Below are 26339 nucleotides of genomic sequence, written 5' to 3' on the forward strand. Positions count from 1 at the left end.
TTCCACTTATTCTCACGTGCCTCTGAAGGATCCTCGAGAAGGCACCAATTGTCTCATCTTCCTGTGTTCGGGGCACCGTCAGTTACTCGTTTTCATGCCTCACTTAGATTTCGCCCTCCTTATCAAGAAGGAAAAAAAAATCTATCATCGATTACAGGGTGACGGTGAGAAAGAACCTACTCACTTCCTTCCGAGTGACAATAAGTTGATAGAAGTCCTTGCTAGGCGCTGGGGCCTGTCCTCGCGCCTCGAACAAATTATCTGAGAGAAGAGACGCCATTTTAGGACGCCAGCAGCCAGTCACTATGGCAACCAGGAAGGGGCGGGCCTAGGGAGAGGTCATTGGAAGCCCTCCCTCCCCCTCTTAAAGGAGACGGAGCGCTCTTAGGAGTCGAAGTCGACGGGTCTCCGCTACGACAACAACGGAAAGGGCCCCTGAATCGCCACGGTTGAGGGGTTGAAACCTCCAGCGGGGGTGGGTGGGGCGTCACTCGTGATCTCGCTGACCCTGAGGGGATAACGCTTGCGCGCACCCCAAGGGTGACGACCCCAGCGGAGGGATACCTCTTTTTCAGCCAAGGAACGTCTGAGACAAGCGGAGGGGGACGCGAAGGATCGAGCCGCAGCCGATCCGTGAGGGGTGGGCAAGGGGGCTGCCGGCCCCGCGGCAGAGAGCACCAAGGAGGACAAGAGGAGAAGCGCCGCTGCTGACGGGGGGGGAGAGCGGGGGGGCCCCGGGCCCCTTTGGGGGTAAAGTAGTCCCCAGCCTCCCCCTACGCCACTGGAGGGGGTACGGGAGCGGAGGCAGACGGCGCACTGATCGGTGCTGCGGCTTCAGCTGATAATTGAAGGGAAGAGGCGCCGGGCAGGACAGAGAAGGAGCCGGAGCTGCAGGGGAGGCGCAGAGCGGTTTTGCGGAGGCCGTGTCGGGACAAAACTAGGTACTGGGAGAATCTGTGGGGTCGTGTGGGCGGCATGTTTTCCTACCTGGGGATTTTGGGGGAGAGTGGGAGGAAAGGCCCTTATTTTCCTTTCTTTCTTTCTTTCCTCCTTCCTTTTTCTCGGGGCAAAAGGAGGGGATTGGGGGGGAGGGAAGGGGCTACCCGGTAGATCGTGACGGGGAGGGGGGGTTGGGGTGAGGTCGGCTTAGGGCGCGGAGGAAAGGAAGGTGACGGCTTGAGGCCTTGCCTTGGTTTGAGGAAGTGCTCCCTGGGAAAGACGGGGGGGGGTGCCTTTCCCTTTATCTGCGGGCCTGGGGAGGGGTGACGAGGAAGGTTTCTTTCTTGTAGGAACCCGTGTGGTGAAAAGGAACCCGGGTGGCAGACATGGAGCCTGACAAAATGGCCAAATGGCTGCTTGAAGCTTCTCGTGATTCAGCCCTTCCCTTCCCCTCCCTTTCCTGCGGTCCCCGCTCTCTTGGTTGGGGTGGGGTGGGGGGGATTTGAACCCCCATGTTCGTCTGGGGGATACCGAGGGGGTCCAGCTCGGCTGTACCCCCATTCTCGCGTTTCCGGATCGGGCCTACCCTAAACCACCGCCGACCCCCCCCCCCCTTTGCCCGTTGAAGGTAGGCTTTCTAGGTTGGGTGGCTGCGAAAATACAAAAGGACAGTGTCAGTGTTGACATTGCACCGGATTTGGTCTTCGGCCCTGCTTCTTCTCGTCCCCGACCTTTCCCTAGGCAGCTTCCCGAGAGGCTTGTCGCCTTTTAAATAATTTTATTGAAAGGCAGGACCGACTCCCCCGGAATACGTTCGGGGAAGGGAAGAAGAAGAAAAAGACAGTCGTCTTCAGCCGAACAACAACAACGACGACAACAATAAAAAAAAAGCTAAATGATCGTTTGCCTCCATATTGGCCTGGCTTTTGGGGGCCGGGGTGGGGGTGGGGAATCGTAGGTTACCAAGCCGGGGGGGGGGGGGGAAGGTGCTTGGTAATCGAGACCCTTTCTGTGCTGAATTCCCAATACCGGGAGTAGATTGTTTTCTCTCATGTTGTTTTAGAGCCGATCCGTATTGCTGGTGCCTTCGAGAAGAAACTGGCCTAGCTTGTTTGCATAACGCGTCATATTGAGATAATTCACATTCTTCTCTTTTTCGCTCTCCGCGTCCTTCCCGCACGACAGCTTTGGAGTAGTATTTGCTGACTAGGACGGGGCGAACATTCAAACTGATCTCGGGGCTTTTGCCAGCCCTGCAGGCCAAGCTGCCTCCTGTCCAACTTTTATTGTTCCTTTCTCCTAATGCCCGGTCCTGGGCCGGGTGGGGATATTCTCTGCTGCAAGTTTTTTAGGCACCAGGAATTTGGAAAAAAAAAAGTTTAGATTAGGAACAAGGAAACGTTAGCGCAGGGAGAGTGGAAAGTTTTATCAAGGGCTTTAGGGGAAAACATCGATGTATGGAACAAAGGTCCTGACTGTATTACAGAGGCCTATGCAGTAGGCCTGACTATGTCGCATTTACACAGAGGAAGGGGATGAGAGATTGGCGTGGAGCTCAACGTTTTCAACGTCTGGCCGGTCATTTGGCAACGTTTCTAGAATTCAGTTCAGTTGAATTTCAGGATCCTTTTCATAATGCAATCTTAATACTCTATTTTACATTTTTTTGTGAGCAGTGGCCTTCATATACTTTGTCCTTTTTGTCAGCAGGACTACCGGTCTGATGTAGATTTAAGGCCACATCCCACAGTTCTTTGACTAATTTCCCCAGCTATGGCTTCACCTAGATATTGATTGTAATGCTGTCAGACCTGCCAATTTTTTTAAACGTCAAAGATTAAAGGACGTGGAGTTACATATTTTGTAGTAAAAGGGGAGAACTTTACACAGTAGTCCATAATAGAATTCTCTTTACAGCAGAACTTGGTAATTCTCATTTTTCTTACTGTGAGTATATATAGTGTACACACACAGTACTAGAAGTGTTGTGTTAGGAAGGAAGGTGAAGGTGTGAAATTTGTTGGTTTATTGTCTAGGAAAATGCATTTCAGATCATGTTTTATTGTCATATTTTATCTTCCTATATTGTCATGTCATCAATACAGATTTCTGATATAAGGGAACCAAGACATTAAGTAATAATTTTGAGAATATTTAGGGTTAATATTAGTGTAGATGATTACTTAATAGATTTGGCTTGTACACCATAACTATTCAGGCCATCAGTTTACTTAAAGAAATTGAAGTCAGTTTAATTTTAAAAATGACATGCAGGTGACTTCTTAACAGTGAGGCTGCATTTCTGTGCATTTGGGGAAGTGTTAAATTGGAAATGGGTGATAGGTATTTCTGGCTAAGATCATGCTGTTACCTTGCACTGTCACTAAATTTGGTTTTCAAAAGCTTAATCACACTTGCTTTACTAAAATGGAGAAAAAATTATGACTTACAAACAAAAATGATAATAGATATTCATGATTGAAGAGTAAGAAGGTACTTGCTTGTCCTTAGATTGCTAGTAGAGTCATTTGGCACAGGATGTCTTTCCATGTGTCAACAGGTATGTTACTGCTCGTGCATTTTAAAGTATTCTCTGTCTTTTCTTCAAGGCTCCCCAAAGTATAATGTTTTTGAGCATTGTTCCTTTTTGTACATAAAGAACTACAGTCAACCAGAATGCCGTGTATGCTCTCACTATTTGGCTCTTCAGTGTGTGTAGGGCTCATTCTCTAACCATATTAAAACAGTAAAAGAGTGTAAATAAAGTCATAGGTGGGTAAGACACTGAGGATGCCTTAATAATTTGATGAGACAGATAAGGTAAAATAAAAAGATTGATGAATAACTGGATAGCTTGGAAAGTACAGTGGTATTTCGGTTTACAAATGCCTCGGTTTACGTAGTTTTCAGTTTATGAACCGAAATCCATAAGAAATAATGCCTTGGTTTACGCTGTTTTCCTTCCCCCCAAGTATGAAGGGGTTTTCCCAGGGTACCTTGCGCCTATAGCACCGCTCCTTTTGTAGCGCATTTTGTGTTTCGGTTTACAAAATTTCCGCATTATGTAATGTCACATAGAACGGATGAATTTCGTAAACCGAGGTACGCCTGTACAGGAAGTGTAACAAAATGACATTCATTTACCATAAACTGTTTTTATATTTTAGGATTTAATATATGTTGATATTACAGGCTGTAGTGTTTCAAGTTTCAAAGAATTCTGGCTGCCTGCTTATGGCACTCAGAAACTGGAAATCCAGTTTAACTGAGCATGAATCTTTTTGCTATATTCTCTGGGATAGTATGTCTGCCAGGGCTGGATTATGACATGGGCAGGGAGATGGTTGTAAAAAGGCTTAAATGGAATGCTTGTACCTATAATTTCTCTTTTGGGCTTGAAACAAAAGGATGCTCTGAAATGAATGGCTTCAACTAAGGCTGTTAAAGATCAAAGACATGAACAAAAAGGCCATTCTCATAAATAATCTTGCTGTTTCTTCAACTAGATGAAGGTACTTGAAGTTTGAGTACTCTACAAATGTCAAGATGCATAACCTTAAAAAATTGTTAAGTGTACCTGTAGTTTAGCTGGGGCTTTGCAACTTTGTAAGATGTAGAGCACACAACACTTGGTCTTTAGAGTGCTGCACTTTCTACTTTCATGATCATTCCCTTTTCCTAGGAAACCTTGGTGCAGTAACTCTCTGTATATGATACTTGAGTTTTCTGTGTCTTAGTCAAAACCCTGCCAAACTATATTTCTCAGTATTTCTTGAAGAAAATTATGTGCTACATAGCCTTCACTGAGATAGCATCATCTAGATAGGTTGGATTTTCATTCCTGCAACCAGCCAGCATAGCCAGTCAGGATTGTGGAAAAAGTAGTTCCAATATTTCTGGAGGCTGATGAGTTGCGGAAGGCTGATTTATACCTTAACTGTTTTTAAACCAGCATTTTAATTCCAATAAATTTTAAGACAACAGTGGCCAATGTTGTCTTGTGGTGCCCTGCCAGCAGGGCAGGAATGATGTCATTGGCAGTGGCAGACCGACACTAATTAAAGAGTTACTTTTTTTTCAGTTGCCTGCATGTAATGAGATGAAGTTGTGTGTACCCGGAATTTTGAAAAGGACCTTTTTAAAGTTGAAGAAAACTTCAGATGGACCACAGGATCTATAGGATCAGTACATACGGTTTCACTTATTTGCTGCCTGAAAATGTTGAATAATCCCCCTAGAAATGTTTCCAAGATGTATTACCAGAACTGTCCACTAGAGGGAACCAGATACCGTGCTACACCCATGCACATGCATGCACGCACACATGCACGCACGGTGTTATATATCACCTTGCTAGTGTGTGAAATGAGTGCAGTTGTACGGTAGTTGGAGCAATCTTTGGCACTGCCTTTCTTTGGGATTGGGACGTAGACTGATCTTTTCCAGTCCTCTGGCCACTGCTGAGTTTTCCAAACTTGCTGGCACATTGAGTGTAGCACCTTAACAACATCATCTTTTAAGGTTTTAAATAGTTCAACTTGAATGCCATCACCTCCACTGGTTTTGTTGTTAGCCATGTTTTCTAAGACCCACGTGACTTCACTCTCCAGGATGTCTGGCTCAAGGTCAGCAACCACACTATCTGGGTTGTCTGGGACATCTAGAACTTTCTGGTATAATTCCTCTGTGTATTCTTGCCACCTCTTCTTGATGTCTTCTGCTTCTGTTAGGTCCCTCCCATTTTTGTCCTTTATCATGTCCATCTTTGCATAAAACTTTTTTTAATATCTCCAATTTCCTTGAACAGATTTCTGGTTTTTCCCTTTCTATTATTTTCCTCTATTTCTTTGCACTGTTCATTTAAGAAGGCCCTCTTGTCTCTCCTTGCTATTCTTTGGAAGTCTGCATTCTTGTTTTTGCTGACTGTATAGAGCTTCTCCATCTTGGCTGCAGAGAATATAATCAATCTGATTTCGGTATTGCCCATCTGGTGGTGTCCATGTTCAGAGTCACCTCTTGTGTTGGAAATGTGCGTTTGTGGTGACCAGCTTGTTCTCTTGACAAAACTCTATTAGCCTTTGCCCTGCTTCATTTTGAACTCCAAGGCCAAGGCCAAACTTATCTGTTGTTCCTTTTATTCTTGATTCCCTACTTTAGCATTCCAGTCCCCTATAATGAGAAGAACATCTTTCTTTGTGTCAATTCTAGAAGGTGTTGTAAGTCTTCATAGAACTGGTCAATTTCAGTCTCTTCAGCATAGATGGTTGGTGCATAAACTTGGATTACTGTGATATTGAAAGCCTTGCCTTGGATTCATATTGAAAGCATTCTATCATTTTTGAGGTTGTGTCCCAGTACAGGTTTCCCTACTCTTTTGTTGACTATGAGGGCTACTTCATTTCTTCTATGGGATTCTTGCCCACAGTAGTAGATATGATAATTGTCTGACTTGAATTCGCCCATTCCCGTCCATTTTAGTTCACTGACGCCCAGGATGTCAATGTTTATTCTTGCCATCTCCTGTTTGACCACCTCCAGTTTCTCAAGGTTCATAGATCTTACATTCCAGGTTCCAATGCAGTATTTTTCTTTGCAGCATCAGACTTTCCTTTCACTTCCAGGCACGTCCACAGCTGAGCGTCCTTTCGGCTTTGGTCCAACCACTTCATTAGCTCTGGAGCTATTTGCACTTATCCTCCATTCTTCCTCAGTAGCATGTTGGACGCCTTCCGACCTGAGGGGCTCATCTTCCAGCGTCTTATCTTTTAGCCTTTTGTTTGTGTCCATGGTGTTTTATTGGCAAAGATACTGGAGTGGCTTGCCAGTTCCTGCTCCATGTGGATCGCATTTAGTCAGAATTCTCCACTATGACCTGTCCATCTTGGGTGTCCCTGCATGGCATATAGCCCATAGCTGCTCTGAAAGCTGACACTCCAATACTTCGGCCATCTCATGAGAGGAGAAGCCCCTGATGTTGGGAAAGTGTGAAGGCAAGAGGAGAAGGGGAGAACAGAGGACAAGATGGTTGGACAGTGTCATTGAAGCTACCAACATGAATTTGACCAAACTCTGGGAAGCAGTGGCAGATAGGAGGGCCAGGTGTGCTCTGGTCCATGGGGTTACGAAGAGTCGGACATGGCTTAACAACTAAACAACAACATATCTATGCTTTTTGGGATCCATGAGGTGGGTGAGCTTATAACCAATATCCTGCGTATACATAGTTCTACTGTAAGGCTGATGTAACCTACCCCCACATCAGTGGATCTCTGCAAGAAGATGTTGGCCAGTTAATTTGTTGTGGACTTACTCATTCCATTCTCTGACTTTTGTTGAATTAAATGAGCAGTTAAGTAGATGTATTATATTACGTTGCTAACATACAATTGATTCTCATTATGCCAGGATACAAAAAGTGTTAATGAATTAAATTTTAAAATGTCACACTTTAAGGAATGGGGTGTTCTGTTGGTTCTTTCTTGTCTAAGAGCCTGGACCTCGCTCAGACTTATATGCAACGTACTGTACAGCAAATTGGTACCGAAGAGTATTAACTTTGGTCTGGGAAACCTAATCTTCCAACAAAGTCATAACAGTTTTACTGAATTTTTCACTCAGTTTGTATTTTATACAAGTGATAATCTTTACAGAGTGTCTGTGAGATATAAAAGAATTGCTGTTTTGTTGTTGTGTCCCTCTAATTAGTGAGCTCAGACCAGCTGAGTCCTTTTGATATCTGTGAAATTCATAATACTGAGTGAGTAAGCACTAGGTTCACAACAGCTTTTCTAAATGAAACTGGAAGTGTGTGTGTGTTTAAACTTTTAAAAAAAAACTATTTTGCTTTCTTTTTCTTAAAACGGTTGGGGAGGCAAACCTTAGGAAAAAGTAGAATCTAGATTAGAATTATGTTCCAAGTCATGTTCTGATGAAGGAGATTGATGGTATTTTTTAAAATACAATTTTAAAAAATATATTCTATATTTGAGAAAGGAACTCTACAGAACTCAAACTGCAATGGAGCTATATGCTGCTCGTGGGCTATTTGAATGCCGTCCTTGGCATAATATGATCTGAAGCTGAGTGTTTGACCAGCCAAAGTAGTATTGAACATCTCATTGATAATTTTTTTTATAAACTTCTTTTATTTCACTGCTTCCCAGGCAGCTCACAGAATGCACATTTTCATTTCTCCACCTTAATACTTATTTTCATTTTCTCACCTTATCTTTAAAACAACTTTGTGAGGTAGATCAAACTTATTGTGGGTGGACTAATGTTACCTGATCAACTTTATGGGTGCATGAGAATTTTCTCTTTGCTTTCTTAGTCTCATTGGAGCATCCTGATGTACTGTGGCCTTTTCAGTGATCATTGCTTATATTCCTGTTCTGAGCTACTGAAAGCTGTGCACAAAATACTTGACCAAATAAATGTTAAGTTTGTAAAAGCTTGGGACATAATTTGTGTTAGTCTTCAGATTAATCCTCATGAGAAGCTGCCCTAATATTTCCCTATTTCTTAACTCCCATATGTTGTTTGGTTGGGTTTAGATCCTTCCGCATTTCTTCCTTGTCATGATCCTTTGGTTTGCCCAGTAATTTATCATTTAATTTGCCTATTTAGCTTTGGTAGTGCCACTGTTTCAAATACATTGGGCCCTCGACTTACGAACTTAATCCATTCTGGGAGGACGTTTGTACCTTGGAAAGTTCATAAGTCTACCTACCATTTCGCATTGAAATGCATGGGAACGGAATTAATCCGTTCCAGCATTTCAAAAAAATAAAAATAAAATAAATACAAAAATAAAAATAAAAAGAGCAAGTCCCACGTTGGGACTGCAAAACACACACACACACACACACACACACACACACACACACACACACACACACACACACACACACACACACACACACACACACACACACACACACACACCACAGAAACATAACCCCCCCAGTCCAAACCCACCCTCCAAAACCCACACAGAAAAGGTTTTTTAAAAAAGAACTTACCAGTCCGAAGCTGCCCGGTGCTCCGCTGCCTTTGAAGCTTTCAAAGGGCTTCCTCGGATGTCAGGGAAAGCCCTTTGAAACCTCCAAAGGCACTGATCGTGGCGGCGAGGACTCCCAGGGAGGTCTTCCATGGTGGCGTGCAAGCCCTTGGGAGACCTCCCTGGGGGTCCCCGCCGCCGCGATGGGTGGCTTCGGAAGCAAGCCAGGCTGCCGGGAAGAAATCGGCTCCCTCTTTCCACCTGATGGTGAGTCCCCTACGCACCGGGCTGAGCTCAGCCGGTGCGAAGGGGACTCACCGTTTGGTGGAAGGAGGGAGCCAATTTCTCCCCGGCAGCCTGGCTTGCTTCCGAAGCCAAAAAGGCAGGGAGAAAGTGCAGGAAGTTCAGACTTCCCATGCTTTCTCCCTGCCTTTTTGGCTTCGGAGGTTTCAGAAGGCTTCCTCCGATGTCGGAGGAAGCCTTTTGAAAGCGCCAAAGGCAGGGAGGAAGGGCAGGAAATTCGAATTTCCCACCCTTTCTCCCTGCCTTTTGGGTTCGTAACCCGATCTGTGTTCGCAAGTAGGGTTTACTACTTGCGATGAGATTGGGTTCGTAACCCGAAATGTTCGTAACTAGGGCAGTTCGTAAGTCGAGGGCCCACTACCTATATTTATAAATGTGTCTAAGTTTTGCGTATTTCTAGTTAATATTAGTCCCGCATTTGTTGTACTGGTTTCTAGTTTTAGTACGATCTCTGTAAACAAGGCATGGTAAATACAAACTGAGTTTAATTGAGGATTCGATCTTACACCTTTTTGTTTTGTGATCTTGCCTAAAATCCAAACATTCACAGATACGTACCATGTTTCCCCGAAAATAAGACCTACCCCCCAAATAAGCCCCAGTTAAGTGAAACCCCACCCTCCACCATTGTGCAGCATTGTGCAACAACCAGAAGATGATGACATGACTGTACAGTATTTGAATAAATGTAGATTGTTGCACATGAAAAAAATAAAACATCCCCTGAAAATAAGCCGTAATGCTTTTTTTTGGAGCAAAAATTCATATAAGGCTCTGTCTTATTTTTGGGGAAACATGGTAGTAGCAAGAAATATGGGAGAGGAAGTGATGTCACCATGTTAAATGCATAGGACTATATAGGCTTAGAATTTCTTAGTTGTGATATGTTATCCTGTGTGATTCAGCTCTGTTGTCTTGTGTATTTTGGTTTCAAGGAGCACTTCATAAGCAGTGTGAGATAATTCAATGGTTTAAATGGGACATGGAAAAAAAAAGCAAAGTGAATATCTTGGGATTATGGTGGATGGAAGGAAAAATAGTGGGGAATCAAATACTGCTATGGGCGTGGACCAAGATACCCATCCTTTCAGCTTTTTCCTCATCTTAGGATGTTGGAAGTACAGGACTATTGTGTCCCTTGTCTGTTGCTAATTGGTGAAGGTTTTTGGAACAAGACTTGGGATGCAATACGGATTTTATAAATGTATTCCTCAGGTTCTTCATAGACATTCCCAATGATCAGACCTTGGATATTGAGATGAAATTCCACAAAAATCTATAACTCTGGACTACTTGTTTGGTTGTGCGAGGTAATTCACAACAGTACAAAGATGCTTTAGTTTGCATTAACTTGACAAAGAGTCAGTATGGTAAGGTGGTTAGAATGTTGGATTGGGATTTGGGAGATCCTGCTTCAAGTCCCCAGTGAGCCATGAAACCCACTGAATGATCTTTGGCCGGTCACACTGTCTCCCAGCTTGTCTTGCCTGAAACAGTTGTTTTGAGGATCAAGTGTGAAAAAGTAGAATTGTGTGTGCCTTCTTGAGCACATAGATGGGAACATAAGGTACAAATGCAAGAAACAAACAAATGAAGAATATTTTTTTACTTTTGCATATATTGATTAGTATTGTCCATAATTCTGTATGTGAATAAACTACAGTAATGACTAAAGTTCATCATTCCTATGGATACAGGCTGCTTTACTGAGAGCAATAGATCCATACCTTCCTGGTTTCATGGCTGATGACTCTGCTGAACGGCTTGCTCTCAGTGGTATAGGAAGCCAACTGGATTTAAAGCTACTTTCACAGGATCATGAGAGCAGTCCTTGACTTACTTGAGCTGCTCTTGAGCATTGACATAGTTGAGCATTAGCAATGCGTAGCTTACATAGTTGAGCTTTGACAATGTGTAACGTACATGATTGAATTGTAAACCATCCAAAGTGTTTATTAAGCACAATGGGACGGTATATAAACAGTACACTTTTCCTAGTTTCTTTTTGTCAGATTGAGGCAACAGAGAGGGTTAACAATGACATCAGACTTTACAGGACTGTGCGGTTCTCCAGTTTTACCTGTGTTCATAGTTTTAGATTAGATGTTTGCCATTCTTTTTAATTCCAACCCCAGACTTCTCCTCCAGGCAAAATTCTGGGAGTTCCTGACCAAATGCACACACATAGAAATACTGAATTACTGAATTAAGGCCCATCTTTTGGTTCTCTTTGTGTAGGAATTACCTAGTGGTGAAGAAAACGACTTCCTGAGAAGTATATCTGAGAATCTTCACAGATATACTTCCTGTATGAAAAGGAAACTGTCCCAGTGCTTCCTGGGAGTTCTAGGTCTTTGTGGGAGGTGTAGTCCTGCTGCACTTTAGGCTCTATGGGGCATTCCCATAGAACTACACCTCCAACAAAAACTAGACCTGGGGAATTTTTCTGAGAGTTAGAGTCCAAAAATACAAAATCTGAGTGTCACATCCCTATTTGAGGTGTTGGTAGTTTTTCAGCAGTTTTAAGTGATCATTTGAGAGCAGTGGTTCTTGACCTTGGGTCCCCAGATGTTCTTGGATTACAACTCTCAGAAATCTTGGCCAGCTGGTGGGGAAGTCTTCTGGGAGTCCAAGAATATCTAGAAACATCTGGGGAACATCTGAGAATCACTATTTTAGAGGACATGCTAGGTTTTGTAGGCTGACCTTGGATGTTGCTTGAACATCCAACCTATAGAAGTTGTTGGGGGTAAAGGCTAAATCCTTTGGCTAAGGATATTGATTTCTAGCTCAGTAATAGAGTACTGAATTGTCTCAAAACTGTTTAGCACACTAATCACTGGTCCATTTTAATGGGTTTTTCTTAGTCCTCCCTTCTTTGAACCTTTGGCAGATGTCCCCACATTTTAGGGTATGCCTAACTATATGATCAGTTATCTAGTTATTAAGTCTGATATTGAGGTTTTAATTATGCTTCAGTTTACTCCATTGATACAGACTGTTTAGCTTCGTTTGTTAATTAGATTATTTACTGTTTTAAACATTTATCACTTTCCCACTTGCCAGAGCTTCCAGAGCAACATACAGGAAATATGTTTATGTCTGGTTTAAACAAACTAAAAAGAATTCCAAGAGCCAATTATGAAATCAGCTTTGATGATCAGTTGTGATATAGAGCAACACAGTTGTAGCTGTGTAATAGAAGCTCAACAAAGATGGTGCGAGCTTGACTTTCCATGGGAGGGAATTCAATTATCAAAGTGCTGCTATAGGGAAAGCCTATGTTGGATTTCTGGATAATGAAATAGATAACTTGTCCTCATCTCAGGGTCTCGAATTCTGAGCAGACCTGTACTGGAAGATAAAATGCTTTGGATATCATAGAATTGTGAAGTTGGAAAGTAGTCAAATCCAGATGCCAAGCTGTTTAGGGCTACTTAGATTATTACCTTTCCAGACAATTTTATTATAGGAGCTGGGAGGTACTTGAGGGAAAAGCACATACAGTGGTGCCTCGCATTACGACATTAATTCGTTCCAGCGAAATCGCTGTGGAACGAAAACGTCGTAATGCGATTTTAAAAAGCCCATAGAAACGCATTAAAACCAGATTATTGCGTTCCTAGGGGCTTGAAACTCACTGTCCAGCGAAGATCCTCCATAGCGCAACCATTTTTGCTGCCTGTGCAGCAAGGAATCTGCGCGAAAACACAGCGGGCGGCCATTTTGAAACCGCCAATCAGCTGTTAAAAAATCATCGCTTTGCGATGATCAGTTTCTGAAGCAGGGAACCGATCATCGCAGAGCAAAATTCCCCCATAGGGGACATCGTTTTGTGATCACTTTTGCGATCGCAAAAACATCACCGTCAAGCTATTTCATCGTCAAATGGAGCGCCTGTCTGGCGGGGCACCACTGTACTTTCTTTTTTTCTTAACTCATCATACAGTATATTGACATTCTGAAGAACTGTATCATATATCTGTCTTCATTAAGGTGGATTTGATTTAAAACATGACTTAAATCATGATTTAAATTAAAAAACTTAAAATTTAAATTGTTAAAAATCAGATTTTTAAAATTTAAATCATAATTTAAATCAATTCTAATCCTCCCTGTTTAAATCACAGTTTAAATAATGATGTACATCAAGAAATTTGATTTTTTTTGGATGATTTTAATAAAAAATCAGTTTTTAAAATTTAAATTGTGATTTAAACAGGGTGGATTTGACCTTAATTAATGATTTTGAACAATTTTTAAAATTTAAACTGTGATTTAAGTTGTGTTTTAAATCAATTTGATTCTTCAAAAATTATTGGTTTTTACTCACCCCCAATTGAAATCAGTTTGATTTTTTTAAAAAGATTGGTCTTCATCAAACTATATAATAAATTGTACCAGGTGGGCCTATGTTATGCTTCTTGAAAATGTCATAATAATTAATAGTTACCAGTTATCATGATTTTATTATCTTCTCAGTAGATAGACAAAACAGATGGGAGGATGCTGTTGTGTTCCTATTCTGCTTTTGAGCTTTCCATGAGTTGATTGGCCAATGTGGGAATAGAATGCTAGACTAGATGGGCTTCGGTGCACCCCAGCATAATTCTTAAACTTTTATGAAGGGAAGCTTTCTTCCTTTCTCTCATGGGCAAACTTGCTGTATTTTCCATGTCTGGGATTGGGTGGAAAAGAGGATGCATGATACCTAACTGTAGGTGAATGTAGATTCAAATGAAGTTCAGTTAGCCTTGGTGACCTGAGCTATTGGGGACCTCATTGAATGGTAATAAAAATCAGTTTTGTGGTGTGAGGAAATCATATTTTCTATGCCATAGAAAATAAATTTGTGCATTGTGTCATTAGAGATCTGCAGGGGATCAGTATTGAGAGGCTTGTGGTTGTGTAAAATAAGGAAGGCAAGAATGTAGGATTTTTGGGCAAGGCTAGTACCTCTTCTCTAGGAGTACATCAAGAATTTGTATGGCTTACAAACTGGAGTTTATTTGATAGCAGAATTATTTTGGCTATGGAAATGAGTGTCTTATGTATTTAATATGTAGTTTGTTGGGGGGACGTGGTGCTGCTGCGCGTTAAACTGCAGAAGCCTCTGTGCTGCAAGGTCAGAAGACCTGCAATCGCAAGATCAAATCCATGCAACGGAGTGAGCCCCTGTCGCTTGTCCCAGCTCCGCCAACCTAGTGGTTCGAAAGCATGCTAAATGTGAGTAGATAAATAAGTACCACCAAGGTGGGAAAGTAATGGCATTCCGTATCTAGTTGCTCTGGCCACGTGACAACAGAAGATTGTCTTTGGACAAATGCTAGCTCTATGGGTTGGAAATGGAGATGAGCACCGCCCTCTAGAGTCGGATACAACTGGACAAATTGTTAAGGGGATTGGTTGTTGTGAAGGTGCCAGCCACAGAGACTGGCGAAACGTTAGGAAGAACAACCTTCAGAACACTGCCAAAGAGCTCAAAAAACTCCGCAACAACCATTAGATCCTGGCCGTGAAAGCCTTTGCGAATACATTGAACACCTCTACGGGGAGGAAACAGACAATCTGAAGATGCCGGCCACAGAGACTGGCGAAACGTTAGGAAGAACAGCTTTCAGAACACAGCCAAAGAGCCTGAAAAACCTACAACAACCATTAGATCCTGGCTGTGAAAGCCTTCGCGGATACATGTCAAGGGGAACTTTTACCTTTACCTTTATTACTCAATAGTTGACATACTTATTCTCAACATCAGTTGGATAGGTATAACACAAACTGATTTAAATAATTGACTTAAAAGTATTGATAGTACAGTGGTGCCTCACTTAACGACGTTAATCCGTTCCGGAAAAAACGTCGTTAAGTGATTTCATCGTTAAGTGATTTTTAAAAGCCCATAGAAACGCATTAAAACGTGTTTAATGCGTTCCTATAGGCTTCAAAACTAACCTTAAGTGAAGATCCTCCATAGGGGTGGCCATTTTCGGTGCCTCTTAAGGGAGGCAAAACAGCCAATGACCATTTTGAAACCGCCTATCAGCTGTTCAAGAAAAGTTCCCAGACCCTTTTTTAAACTTTGCATTGCAAAAGCGAGAAGGAGCGATGTTCTCATCTGCTCTCCTTGTCGAGGGAGCTATTTCTTCTTCTCTCTCTTTTTTTCTCTCCTGCCTGCCTGAGCCCACCACTGCTTTCCTCCACCGAGTGTGTGGTGTGTGTGTTTGCGCGCGCGGCGTGTGTGTGAGAGAGTGCACCTTCCCCTTCCCCTTGCCCCAACGGAGCCCAAGGCCAGATGGCCGGGATTGGCCGCCAAGGGCTCTGAGCTCCGCCGGCTTGAGTCTGGCTTGGGAGAGAGCGAGAAGGAAGGGAAGGGAAAAAAAGAAGGAAGGCAGGGGAGGTGAGGAGAGCGGGGCCGCGCTCCCTGCGCTGCCTAGTCTGGAGTGGGAGCCTGGCAGCGGAGCACCGGTAGTAGGAACAGGAGCAGCCACGACCGGAGCCTGCTTGTCTGATGACGAGTCAGCCCCGGAGCCCTCTCTGCTCCGTGGGTGCACGTTCCCCTTCCCCTCGCCCCAACGGAGCCCAAGGCTGGACGGCCGGGATTGGCTGTCAAAGGCCCTGAGCTCCACCCGCTTGAAAGAGCCCCTTGAAAGAGAGCGAGACAGCGAGAAGGAAGGGAAGGGGGGAAAAAAGAGGGAAGGCAGGGGAGGCGAGGAGAGCGGGGCCGCGCTTCCTGCGCTGCCTAGTCTGGAGTGGGAGCCTGGCAGCGGCGGAGCAGCCCTCTCTGCTCCTTTAAGGCAAGTCAGGCGGGGGGGGCTCACAAGAGGCACCCCTCGCGAGGAGGGGGGGAGGACAGACTCCGGGCTAGAAGGCAAAAGGGGGAAGCCGGCAGAGGAGAGAGAGGCCGGTGGTGGTGGTGGGGGACTCCCAGTGGAGGCTGGGCTTCCATGGGATCCCTTGGCTGGGATGAGAGGCTCCCCCTTAGCTCCCCACCGGGTGGATCCTCCCACCTCCTCCCGGACGTGCAAGGGTCGCTTTGCCATGATCGCAAAGCGATTTATCTCCATAGAGGCCATCGCTAACCGATCGCTCTGGCGATGACCCAAACCCCATCGTTAAGTGATTTCATCGTTAAACGGAGCAATCGGTAAGCGAGGCACCACTGTATTATAACACCAAGCCTTCTGACTTGTATTGTGAATGTTGCAAAAAAGTAATATTGGGAAATATATGTGTGGTTATTTTTTAAGACTTTGAGGGGATGTAATGGCCAAAATTCTGTTACTGAGTGTAGTAAATCACAGTAGAGTAGGCCCATTAATCAATGGAGATTTGGTGAGTCAACTCCATATGTTCCATTGTTTTAAAAGGGCCTACTCTGACTTACTATGCTAAAGTAATTAAAATCGTTGGAACTTATGGAGTGGTTGACTCACCAAATCTCTGTTTATTAATTAGCCTACTCTAGTGCAATTTGCCGTAAAAACAAAAGACTTTGACTGTGTGGACCACAACAAACTATGGCATGGTCTTAAAGAAATGGGAGTGCCTGATCACCTTATCTGTCTCCTGAGAAATCTCTGTGTGGGACAGGAAGCAACAGTTAGAACTGGATATGGAACAACTGATTGGTTCAAAATTGGGAAAGGAGTACGACAAGGCTGCATATTGTCTCCCTGCTTATTTAACTTATATGCAGAATACATCATGCGAAAGGCTGGACTGGATGAATCCCAAACCAGAATTAAGATTGCCAGAAGAAATATCAACAACCTCCAATATGCAGATTATACCACTCTGATGGCAGAAAGTGAAGAGGAATTAAATAATCTCTTAATGAGGGTAAAAGAGGAGAGCACCAAAAATGGTCTGAAGCTCAACATCAAAAAAACTAAGATCATGGTCTCTGGTCCCATTACCTCCTGGCAAATAGAAGGGGAATATATGGAGGCAGTGACAGATTTTACTTTCTTGGGTTCCATGATCACTGCAGATGGTGTCAGCAGCCACGAAATTAAAAGATGCCTTCTTCTTGGGAGGAAAGCAATGACAAACCTAGACAGCATCTTAAAAAGCAGAGACATCACCTTGCCAACGAAGGTCTGCATAGTCAAAGCTATGGTTTTTCCAGTAGTGATGTATGGAAGTGAGAGCTGGACTATAAAGAAGGCTGATCACTGAGGAATTGATGCTTTTGAATTGTGGTGCTGGAGGAGGCTCTTGAGAGTCCCCAGGACTGCAAGGAGAATAAACCTTGCTCACTGGAAGGACAGATCCTGAAGCTGAGGCTTCAATACTTTGGCCATCTCATGGGAAGAGAAGACTCCCTGGAAAAGACCTTGATGCTGGGAAAGTGTGAGGGCAGGAGGAGAAGGGGACGACAGAGGATGAGATGGTTGAACAGTGTCATCGAAGCTACCAACATGAGATTGATCCAACTCCGGGAGGCAGTGAGGGCCCGGCGTGCTCTGGTCCATAGGGTCACAAAGAGTAGGACATGACTTAATGACTAAACAATAACAATGTGCAATTTACTATGCTAAGCAATAGAACTTCTGCTAATGTGATTTCATGTTGATATCAACAGATGTAAAGTCATAGTTACTTCAGGCCAGTAGATACAGATACTTGCTGTATCCCATTATCATATCTTTGCTTGAGAAATGGAAGTAAAAAACCATACAATTTCGTATACGCATGGACTTTCCTTAGCTAAGACATTGTTTGCTCATCTTTGTCATCTTTGTGCTTGGAATGTTTGTATTAACTAGAGATGCATGAGCACAGATCTATAAATTCGTGCAGGCTTAATAGTCAGTAGAGTCTGTTTGATTTAAATTAAAATCAATCCAATTTAAAATGGTTGTTGTGGGTTTTTCGGGCTCTTTGGCCGTGTTCTGAAGGTTGTTCTTCCTAACGTTTCTCCAGTCTCTGTGGCCGACATCTTCAGAGGACAGCACTCAATTTAAAACTTGATTTAATCATGTGATTTTTCTTCCGATAGTCTGTTTAGAGGAAATTTATGTGTGTCCAATAGAGATGGGGATATTTGTATTCGTATAGGAATACAAATATCCCTGCACACCTGGACCTAACAAGGGTTTGGCCCCTGGCGCCGGACCAGCCACTCAGGCGTCCTGCTGTGATACTGGTACTGCTTGTCCTTCCAGTGGTGCACCATTCTCTTCCTACTCTGGTGGCCATCAGGAGCCATGCGGGGAGACTCGTCATCCTGCCCCCTGCCGGGTGTGGCCATCCCCACTGATTCAGTGAAAGCTGTAGAATCATTACTGGATGCCTGAATACAAACCCTGTTGATAAATTCAATTACCTAGCAAGTATATGGAGAGAGGTAGCAATTAATACAGACTCAAAGAATTGACAATAAATGTGCATCCATTCTTGGGCTATCATTCCACCTCTCCTAGATTAAAATCAAGGAGATGGATTTTCAGAGTATCTGTGAATCTTGAAGGGATAGCCAAGAATACCAGGACTATAATCTGGAAAAAAAGAACCATCTGCCTCTTAAAATGGATTGATCCCTAGGAGAGTTTGGCCCTTGGACATGTGGAGAACTGGGTTATTATTTATTTATTTAAAATATTTTTGCCCTGCCTTTCTCATTGAAAAGGACCCAAGGAGGCTTGTAGCATTGAAATACAATATTTAATTGGCTATGGAATTGTGTTGGCAGAACCAAAATGAACCTAAGGAAAATAGGGTTTTCTCATCAACACTGTCGTTGGCGGGTGCAGAGAAGAACAGCCAACTTCACACCAGTGTAAGTGTACTCTGTGCCCCTTAACCATACCCCTTTCGTCATGGGGAAGCTGCTGAGAGCTGTGGGTTTGGGGGATTGTTGTCTTTAATTCTGAAAATCAAAGCCAGCAGTTACATCGTTTTGACAGTAGCAGCTTTCAGAAATTATGAATCCTTGGACCTTCGGGAGGAGAGACTCTATTTTTTAATTTCTGAAAAACCACTGTGGCTGATAATGTCATCAGCCTTCCATGACATAAAGTTTGACAATAGAGTTTCAGCCAGTAACGGACAGCCATTTCTGGGAATTTCTGTAAAAAGTGCTTCTTGTTGAGGTTGAATGTTGGAAGGTGGCTGATTCTGACTAGAGGTGAGCATGAACTGGAAAAAAAAACACAAATTGGACTGGTTCATGCTAGTCACAACCCCCTGGAAAAACAAACGGGTTTGTGATTTGTTTTTCCAGTTTGTGCCTGAGGGAGGGAAACCTACTGCCTCTTCTCTCTCTGCTGCCTGCCTGCCTTCTTCCTGTTGCCCTGTCACCTTTCCATATGGTCCTCCTGAAACCTTCTCCTCCTCCCCCACTGCTGTCATCTTCAGAGACAGCAGCCTGGCTTCCCTTCCAGGAGCTGGACCTGCTGTTTCTGTGCATGGACACACCTGCAAGTTGATGACAGCACAGGTCAAACTGATAGCCATGTGCATGCACAGAGACTGCAGGCCTGACTTCTGGAAGCGAAGCTGGGCTGGTGTCTCTTAAGATGGAGGAGATGGCATGACCAGTAGGGAGGCAGGCATCGTTTTGCTGCAGCGGAACAAAGTGCTGAGTGGAAAAAAGTTCTGTACTTTATTTCAGCAAAATGGGTTGCATGAACTGAACCATGAAGCAGCCCAGTTTGTTTTTTTCCACTTCGTAGTTCAGACCCATCTCTGATTGTGACCTTTCCCTAAATGTCAGGCATGCAAATATTTCTGTAATATTATATTCTGTAGGTGATCTGTTTATGATGTTACCTGTTAAGCCAAAATGTACGTGTCTAGTCACGCTGGCCACGTGACCATGGAGGATTGTCTGTGGACAAAATGCTAGCTCTGTGTGTTGGAAACAGAGATGAGCACCACTACCTAGAGTTGGACATGACTGGACAGATTGTCAAGGGGAACCTTTACCTTTTTAATGAAGATAGTGCAGTTATGTTTTCTACTCTTGGTTTTCTCATATCCAAGATCCCAAAATTGGGGGGGGGGAGGTGTTTAGTATTTTCAGGCAGTAAATAAGTGAATCAGCAGATTCAGATAATGCAGATAGGGAGCCTCCTTCTGTACCTTAAATGGTAGGTTTAAAGATTGTTTGGAAGATAGTTTGCTTTTTAAAAAGGTATTTTGTTTAATCACTTCAGTTAATAAACATTGATGTTTAAGCAAATACAAGAGTATGTATTATTCTTGTATTTGCTTATAATATTATTATTGTTTTAGTTAAATAAAACAAAGTTCTCCAAATATGAGTGATTAACTTATTAAACTGAAATCAGTTCTGATGTAGCTGTTTTATTAACATGACAGGTTATTATTCTAAATATGAAATCTTTATCTGATTGCAAATATTAAAGATTATAACTGCCAGCAAGAATAAGTCTTTACATTTAAAAATCATGATCTCAATCAAGTCTTACTAACTAGTCATTTAAATTAGTGGTTCTTAACCTTTGTTACTCGGATGTTTTTGAACTGCAACTCCCAGAAACCCCAGCCAGCACAGTTGGTGGTGAAGGCTTCTGGGAGTTGCAGTCCAAAACTCCTGAGTAACCCAAGGTTAAGAACCAGTGATTTAAATCATGATTTAAATAGTGATTTAAATTGATTTGATTAAATAAAAATCCACCCTGGCTGTCTTCCACCTGTTGTTGCTGGAATTATTTGTAGTTATGCCTTTAGAATTTCCTTTTAAGAATTTTATCAGAAACTTCATATAATCATATGTTCCCCCCATGGTCTGATTTTGAAAATCTTTAAAATTAGCTATTCACTTATATCAGAAAGGGAATGATTAGTTTGTTACTAAAGCTGATTCAGGTGGATATATGTGAAGGTATTGGAATGTGAACAAACTTCAGTTCAGCAAGTTAATTGTGCATTTTTGGTAGTATTTCTCAAAAGCCCAATGTTCTGTTATTCTCCCCAGGCGATGAAATCAAACAATAGAATTTTTTATGAGGATGTATTTGAAAAGAGTGAAGGTAATAAACTGACATTTGGTTGATTGTCTGGCTTTCATTGGTGGAGTGGGGAGTATATCATCATCATCATCATCATCATCATCATCACCACCACCACCACCATCTTCTTAGAACTGTTGTGCTGGAAGTAGGGTTTCATCATGCCTACATGCTCTGCAGTGTCTGCTCTTCATGCCTTTCCTGCACACACCCTTCCTGTAATGACAGGTATTTTGTAATGTTTCTGTTGAAAGAGCTGATTACGAACACTTACACCAAAGTATGGTTTATGGGAGAAAAAGCCCACTGTGAAGCATTCAGATAAGGCTGTACTGGTTATTCTGAATTCTACATGACAAAGCAAATGGGTTGTGATATGGAATATATTATGGGTTGAAGGTAGTAGAAAAAGTGGAAGACCAAGTATGAAATGGACTAACTTCCTGAAGGAAGCCACAGGCTTGTGTGTGCAAGAGCTGAGTAGAGCTGTTGAAGACATGACATTTTGGAGATTGCTCATTTATAGGTTTGCCAGAAACTTGACAGCACACAACAGCAACCACAACTTGTAATATTGGTGTCTCAAAAGTAGGATGGAAATACTCTGGTGGCTTAAAGACACTTGATTACATTAACCAACTGCACACCTCCCTAAGTCATAGCTCACTTGGCCTGAAAATTAAGCACATTTCTAAGGATTGCAGTTCATGTTTTATACACATGAAATTGTGCTTTTAAGAATGTGGAATAATGTATATCCCAATTTATATATTCCAACACCACAATTTGAAGTACTGTAATGTAGAGTGAAATGTTATTCTCCCACATTGTGTGATTGTGCCAGCAATTGTACTTCAGATAAACACTCATAGCTTGGTTTATAAATAAACGTATGTATGAACTATAGTACATAAGAGCAATGCTTAAATACTTAGTTGTTTGGTATGACATTCGCTGGTAAATAGTTATCACTTTGTTATATTTTTATATTTGTAATAGTTTTAGCTTTAGACATAGTACATATTATCAGTTACATTTACATTTCAGTATGACTCTGTGAGCTACATAACCTAATATCCTGTCAGCCCTATCAGTCCCTATCACTATCAGTCTACATTTTGTATGGGTCCCTTTCTTAACTGACCCTAAATGTCTCCTGGCTGACACTATCTTTTATAGCAGCCTGGCAGACCATAGATACAGTCTGATTGATTGGTTAAATACATTCTATGCAAGCATCACATTCTGCTCATAGAAAGCACATCATAAATATTTGCACATATATAAAATAAATACTCTGTGTTGCACAAATATCAACAGGTCGGGGGGTAGACCTTTGTGACTGTGCCAGTGTGTCACTGTGCTGTGCAAATATGGTAATTTAAACCTAGTGCCTTAATATAAACTAGTGCCTATAGAGATACTTTTTCTTTCTCATGTACTGTAGGCTACTTTTATATTAGATTGGTTTTATGTAGTCTTATTTCTGCCTTTTTGGACTAGTTTTCAAGGGTTCTTTAGGACCTTTGGAGTGCCAAAAAACACAAACTGGGAAACCTGAAATCAGTGATCAGAAAGAAGCATACTCTTTCATATACATGAAAAATAAGAAAACCTGATAGCGCCGTCTAATGAATCTAAAACTCTGGAACAATCTCTTGCTCACTGGGAACTTTTAAGTGATTGCTAAAAACATGTTTTTAGACAGGCCTTTCTGGACCCCATAATATCCTAATATAGTTGTGGCCTTAACATTTATATTGTCAGTACTGCCACCTTGCCTTCATATCATTTTAATTATTTTCAGTTAAATTTTGTTGGTGTGTTTGTGTTTAATTTTGATTTTATAATTGTTACAGTCATGGCCAAAAATATTGGCACCCTTGCAATCCTGTCAGAAAATGCAACCCTTCTCTCAGAAAATTGCTGCAGTTGCAAATGTTTTGATACTCACATGTTCATTTCTTTGGTTTGCATTGGAAGAACACAAAACAAGAGAAGAAAAGTCAAATATAATACAATCCCACACAGAAACCCAAAAATACACTGGCCAAAATTATTGGCACCCTGTTTAAATTGTAAGAAGTAATTGCTTTTCAAGCATGTGATGCTCCTTTAATTTGTATTTAGGCACACCTGCTGCAAGTAAGAGATGTGGGCAATAAATAATAATACTTGCAACCATTTAAGATGGAGAAAAGTTGACTCAACCTTTGTCTTGTGTGTGACACTGAGCATGGAGAAAAAAAGGAACTGTAAAGAGTTGTCTGTGGAATTGGGAGAGAAAATTTTGGAAAAACATCAACAATCTCAAGGCTACAAGTCCATCTCCAGAGATCCTATTGTTCCTGTGTCCACTGTGCGCAATATTATCAAGAGGTTTATAGCCCACGGCACTGTAGGTAACCTCCCTGGATGTGGGCGGAAGAGCAAAATTACTGAAAAATTACAACAAAGGGTTGTTCGAATGGATACAGAACCCAGATTAACTTCTCAACAAATTCAAGCTGATCTGCAGACACAGGGTATAACAGTGTCAGCTTGCACTCCCTGTCACCATCTGAATGAAAAGAGACGCCATGGTAGGAGACCCAGGAGGACACCACTGCTGACACAAAGGCATAAAAACGCAAGACTCGAGTATGCTGAAATGTCTGTGACAAAACCACAATCCTTCTGGCACTGTATACAGAAAAAAAGAGGCATTCAAAGAAAAGAACACAGTCAGACATGGTGGAGGTTCAAAGATGTTTTGGGATTGCTTTGTTGCTTCTGGCACTGGATGCCTTGACTGTGTGAATGGTACCGTAAAATCTAATGCTTACCGAAGAATTTTGGGGCACAACGTAGTGGCCAGTGTCAGAAAGCTGTGTCTCCCCCAGAGGTCATAGGTCTCCCAGGAGGACAATAACCCGAACTTCAAAAAGCACTCAGAAATGGTTACAAACAAAGCGCTGGAGAGTTCAGAAATGGCCATCAATGAGTCCAGATCTGAATCCCATAGAACACCTGTGGGGAGATCTCAAAACAGCAGTTGGGAGAAGGCATCCTTCAAATCTGAAGGCCCTGGAGCAGTTTGCAAAAGAAGAGTGGTCCAAAATTCCAGTAGGGAAGTGTAAGAAACTCATTCACGGTTGCAGGAAGCGATTGATTTCAGTTATTTTTTTTTCCAAAGGGTGCTACCAAATATTAAGGGTGCCAGTAATTTTGGCCAGTGCATTTTGGGTTTCTGTGTGGTTTTGTATCAGATTTGATTTTTCTTTACGCAAGAACTGGACCATTTAAACACAATATTTTAAGCAGATAATGGAATATTTTAACATAGTATTTGCTGTGAACCAACTAAAGTGCACAAGAATAAGACATTTTCAGTCACTGTTACAAAATTACTTTGGTAGTAAGAAAATCACATGAAATGGTATGGCTCTAACACTAGGGCGAGATGTCAGACTTCTTTGTAAGCCTATGAGTACAAACATCATTCAGGTCTATGTTCTGACCATAGATGCAGAAGAAGGAAGAGAAGAGGAAATCAAATTCAAGTATCTTAAGAGGCAGTAGATCACACATCAAAACAGGATGTGCTGATACTCATTGGAGACTGTAACACAAAAGTAGGAAACAAAGCAGAGCCAAATATTGTTTCAGAATTTAGCCTAGAAGTCATAAACGAAGCAGGAGACTGACTCAGAATTCTGTGAAGCCACCATCTCTTTATTGCAAACAAATACTTTAGGCCACCCAACTGATGATTGTACTTAGGGACATCAATTAATTCTGAACCAGAAGAATAAGAATGTGGATTAAAACCAGAGAGATTCAGTTCTCATGCAATTAAAGTAATGTTCAAGTTGTTATGACAAAGATTTTTCTCACTCCATGTATTTCAAATGCCTGATGTTCAAGTTAGGTTCAGAAAAGCGGCACACATTGGAGTCATAGAATCATAGAATGATGAAGTTGAAAGGGGCCTATAAGGCTATCAAGTCCAGCTTCCTGCTCAATGTAGGAATACAAATCAAAGGATATCTGCTAGATGATTGTCTGAATTTCTCTTAAATGCTTCCAGTGTTGGAGCACTCACCACATCTTGAGGTAAATGGTTCCACGAGAGGTGGAGATGATATTACAGATGGCTACTGGAGTGTACCAAAGAATTTCAGAATAAAATAACTGTTTTATAAATTATTGTAAAGCCTTTGAAGTCATGGATGTCCTGTTGCTAGGCTTCCTGGGAGGAAGCCATTGCTGTACTTTCTGCGCACAGTAGTTTTTAGGCAGACATCCTCTATAAAGCCTAAAGGACAGCAAGATTACAATGCCCAGGGAGTCTTATAGCAAGAACACAATATAACCTAGGAAGCTCAGCCTTGTGTAGGTGAGTGAAATGAAGGTGTCTCTAGGTACGGCTTTATAGGTATGGTTGTTTAGGCTCTAACTCCTGAATTATGGCCTGGAAAAGTCTTGGAGAATTCTGCTACTTGAAGTTCCTCTCCAAGGGTGCTAAAGTTGTTTCCTTGCACAACTGCTCACATATTTTTGAAGACTGTAAAATTAATACTCTTTGATCTTGTGCTCTTAAACTAGAGGTGAGTATCATGTGGCCATAAGGATACCTCCAGACATTACTTTATCGAAAGCTGGAAAGATACCTATTTTTTTCCAGCAATTTTAATGCCAAATTAACTTTTTCAAACTTTAATTGGCCTCCTTGGTTCAGGAACTCTATAATCTAGCTGGGTATCCTGGTTCCAACCACAAATTAACCCAGAAGGGATCTATCAGATTTAAAACTTTGAGTCAATCAGGACAGTATAAGTAAAATAAATGGGTATTACATTAAAAATTGCTGTTGAAAGCAATTTGATATTAAGTAAAAATAGCTGCTGAAAACAGTATTAGAAGTATGAATTAGGTAGAAGTATGAAATAGTTGCCATTGAGCTGGAAGGTGCACTGCTGTTTGTTTTAAATTGTAGATTGTTCTTGTATAGAGGATTTGATTGGGATTCATGGGGGATGACTGCTAACTGGAATATGACCCCTGGCCAGGCTAAGATTGCCCACTGTTGCCCTAAAATTAGCGTAAGAACATATTTTCAGTTTTTGGAGAACTGCACA

General features: G+C 42.1%; 2 protein-coding genes across 3 annotated transcripts in view; one reads left to right on the forward strand and one right to left on the reverse strand.

Moving 5' to 3' along the window:
- Nucleotides 1–554, reverse strand: part of FBXO36 (F-box protein 36) — a 34746-nt gene extending 34192 nt beyond the window's left edge. Inside the window, exon 1 of the mRNA XM_020792608.3 lies at nucleotides 185–554. Coding sequence (XP_020648267.2) covers nucleotides 185–280 — 96 coding nt within the window. The 5' untranslated portion in view covers nucleotides 281–554. The remainder of the gene's footprint in view (nucleotides 1–184) is intronic.
- Nucleotides 555–803: 249 nt separating this feature from the next.
- TRIP12 (thyroid hormone receptor interactor 12) overlaps nucleotides 804–26339 on the forward strand; it is a 120507-nt gene continuing 94971 nt past the window's right edge. For both annotated transcript variants that reach the window (XM_072996016.2, XM_020792609.3), the window contains exon 1: nucleotides 804–941. The gene's annotated coding sequence lies outside the window, so the exon portion shown is untranslated. The remainder of the gene's footprint in view (nucleotides 942–26339) is intronic.

This window comes from Pogona vitticeps, chromosome 3 (assembly GCF_051106095.1).
Source record: "Pogona vitticeps strain Pit_001003342236 chromosome 3, PviZW2.1, whole genome shotgun sequence".
NCBI classification, from domain to species: domain Eukaryota; kingdom Metazoa; phylum Chordata; class Lepidosauria; order Squamata; family Agamidae; genus Pogona; species Pogona vitticeps.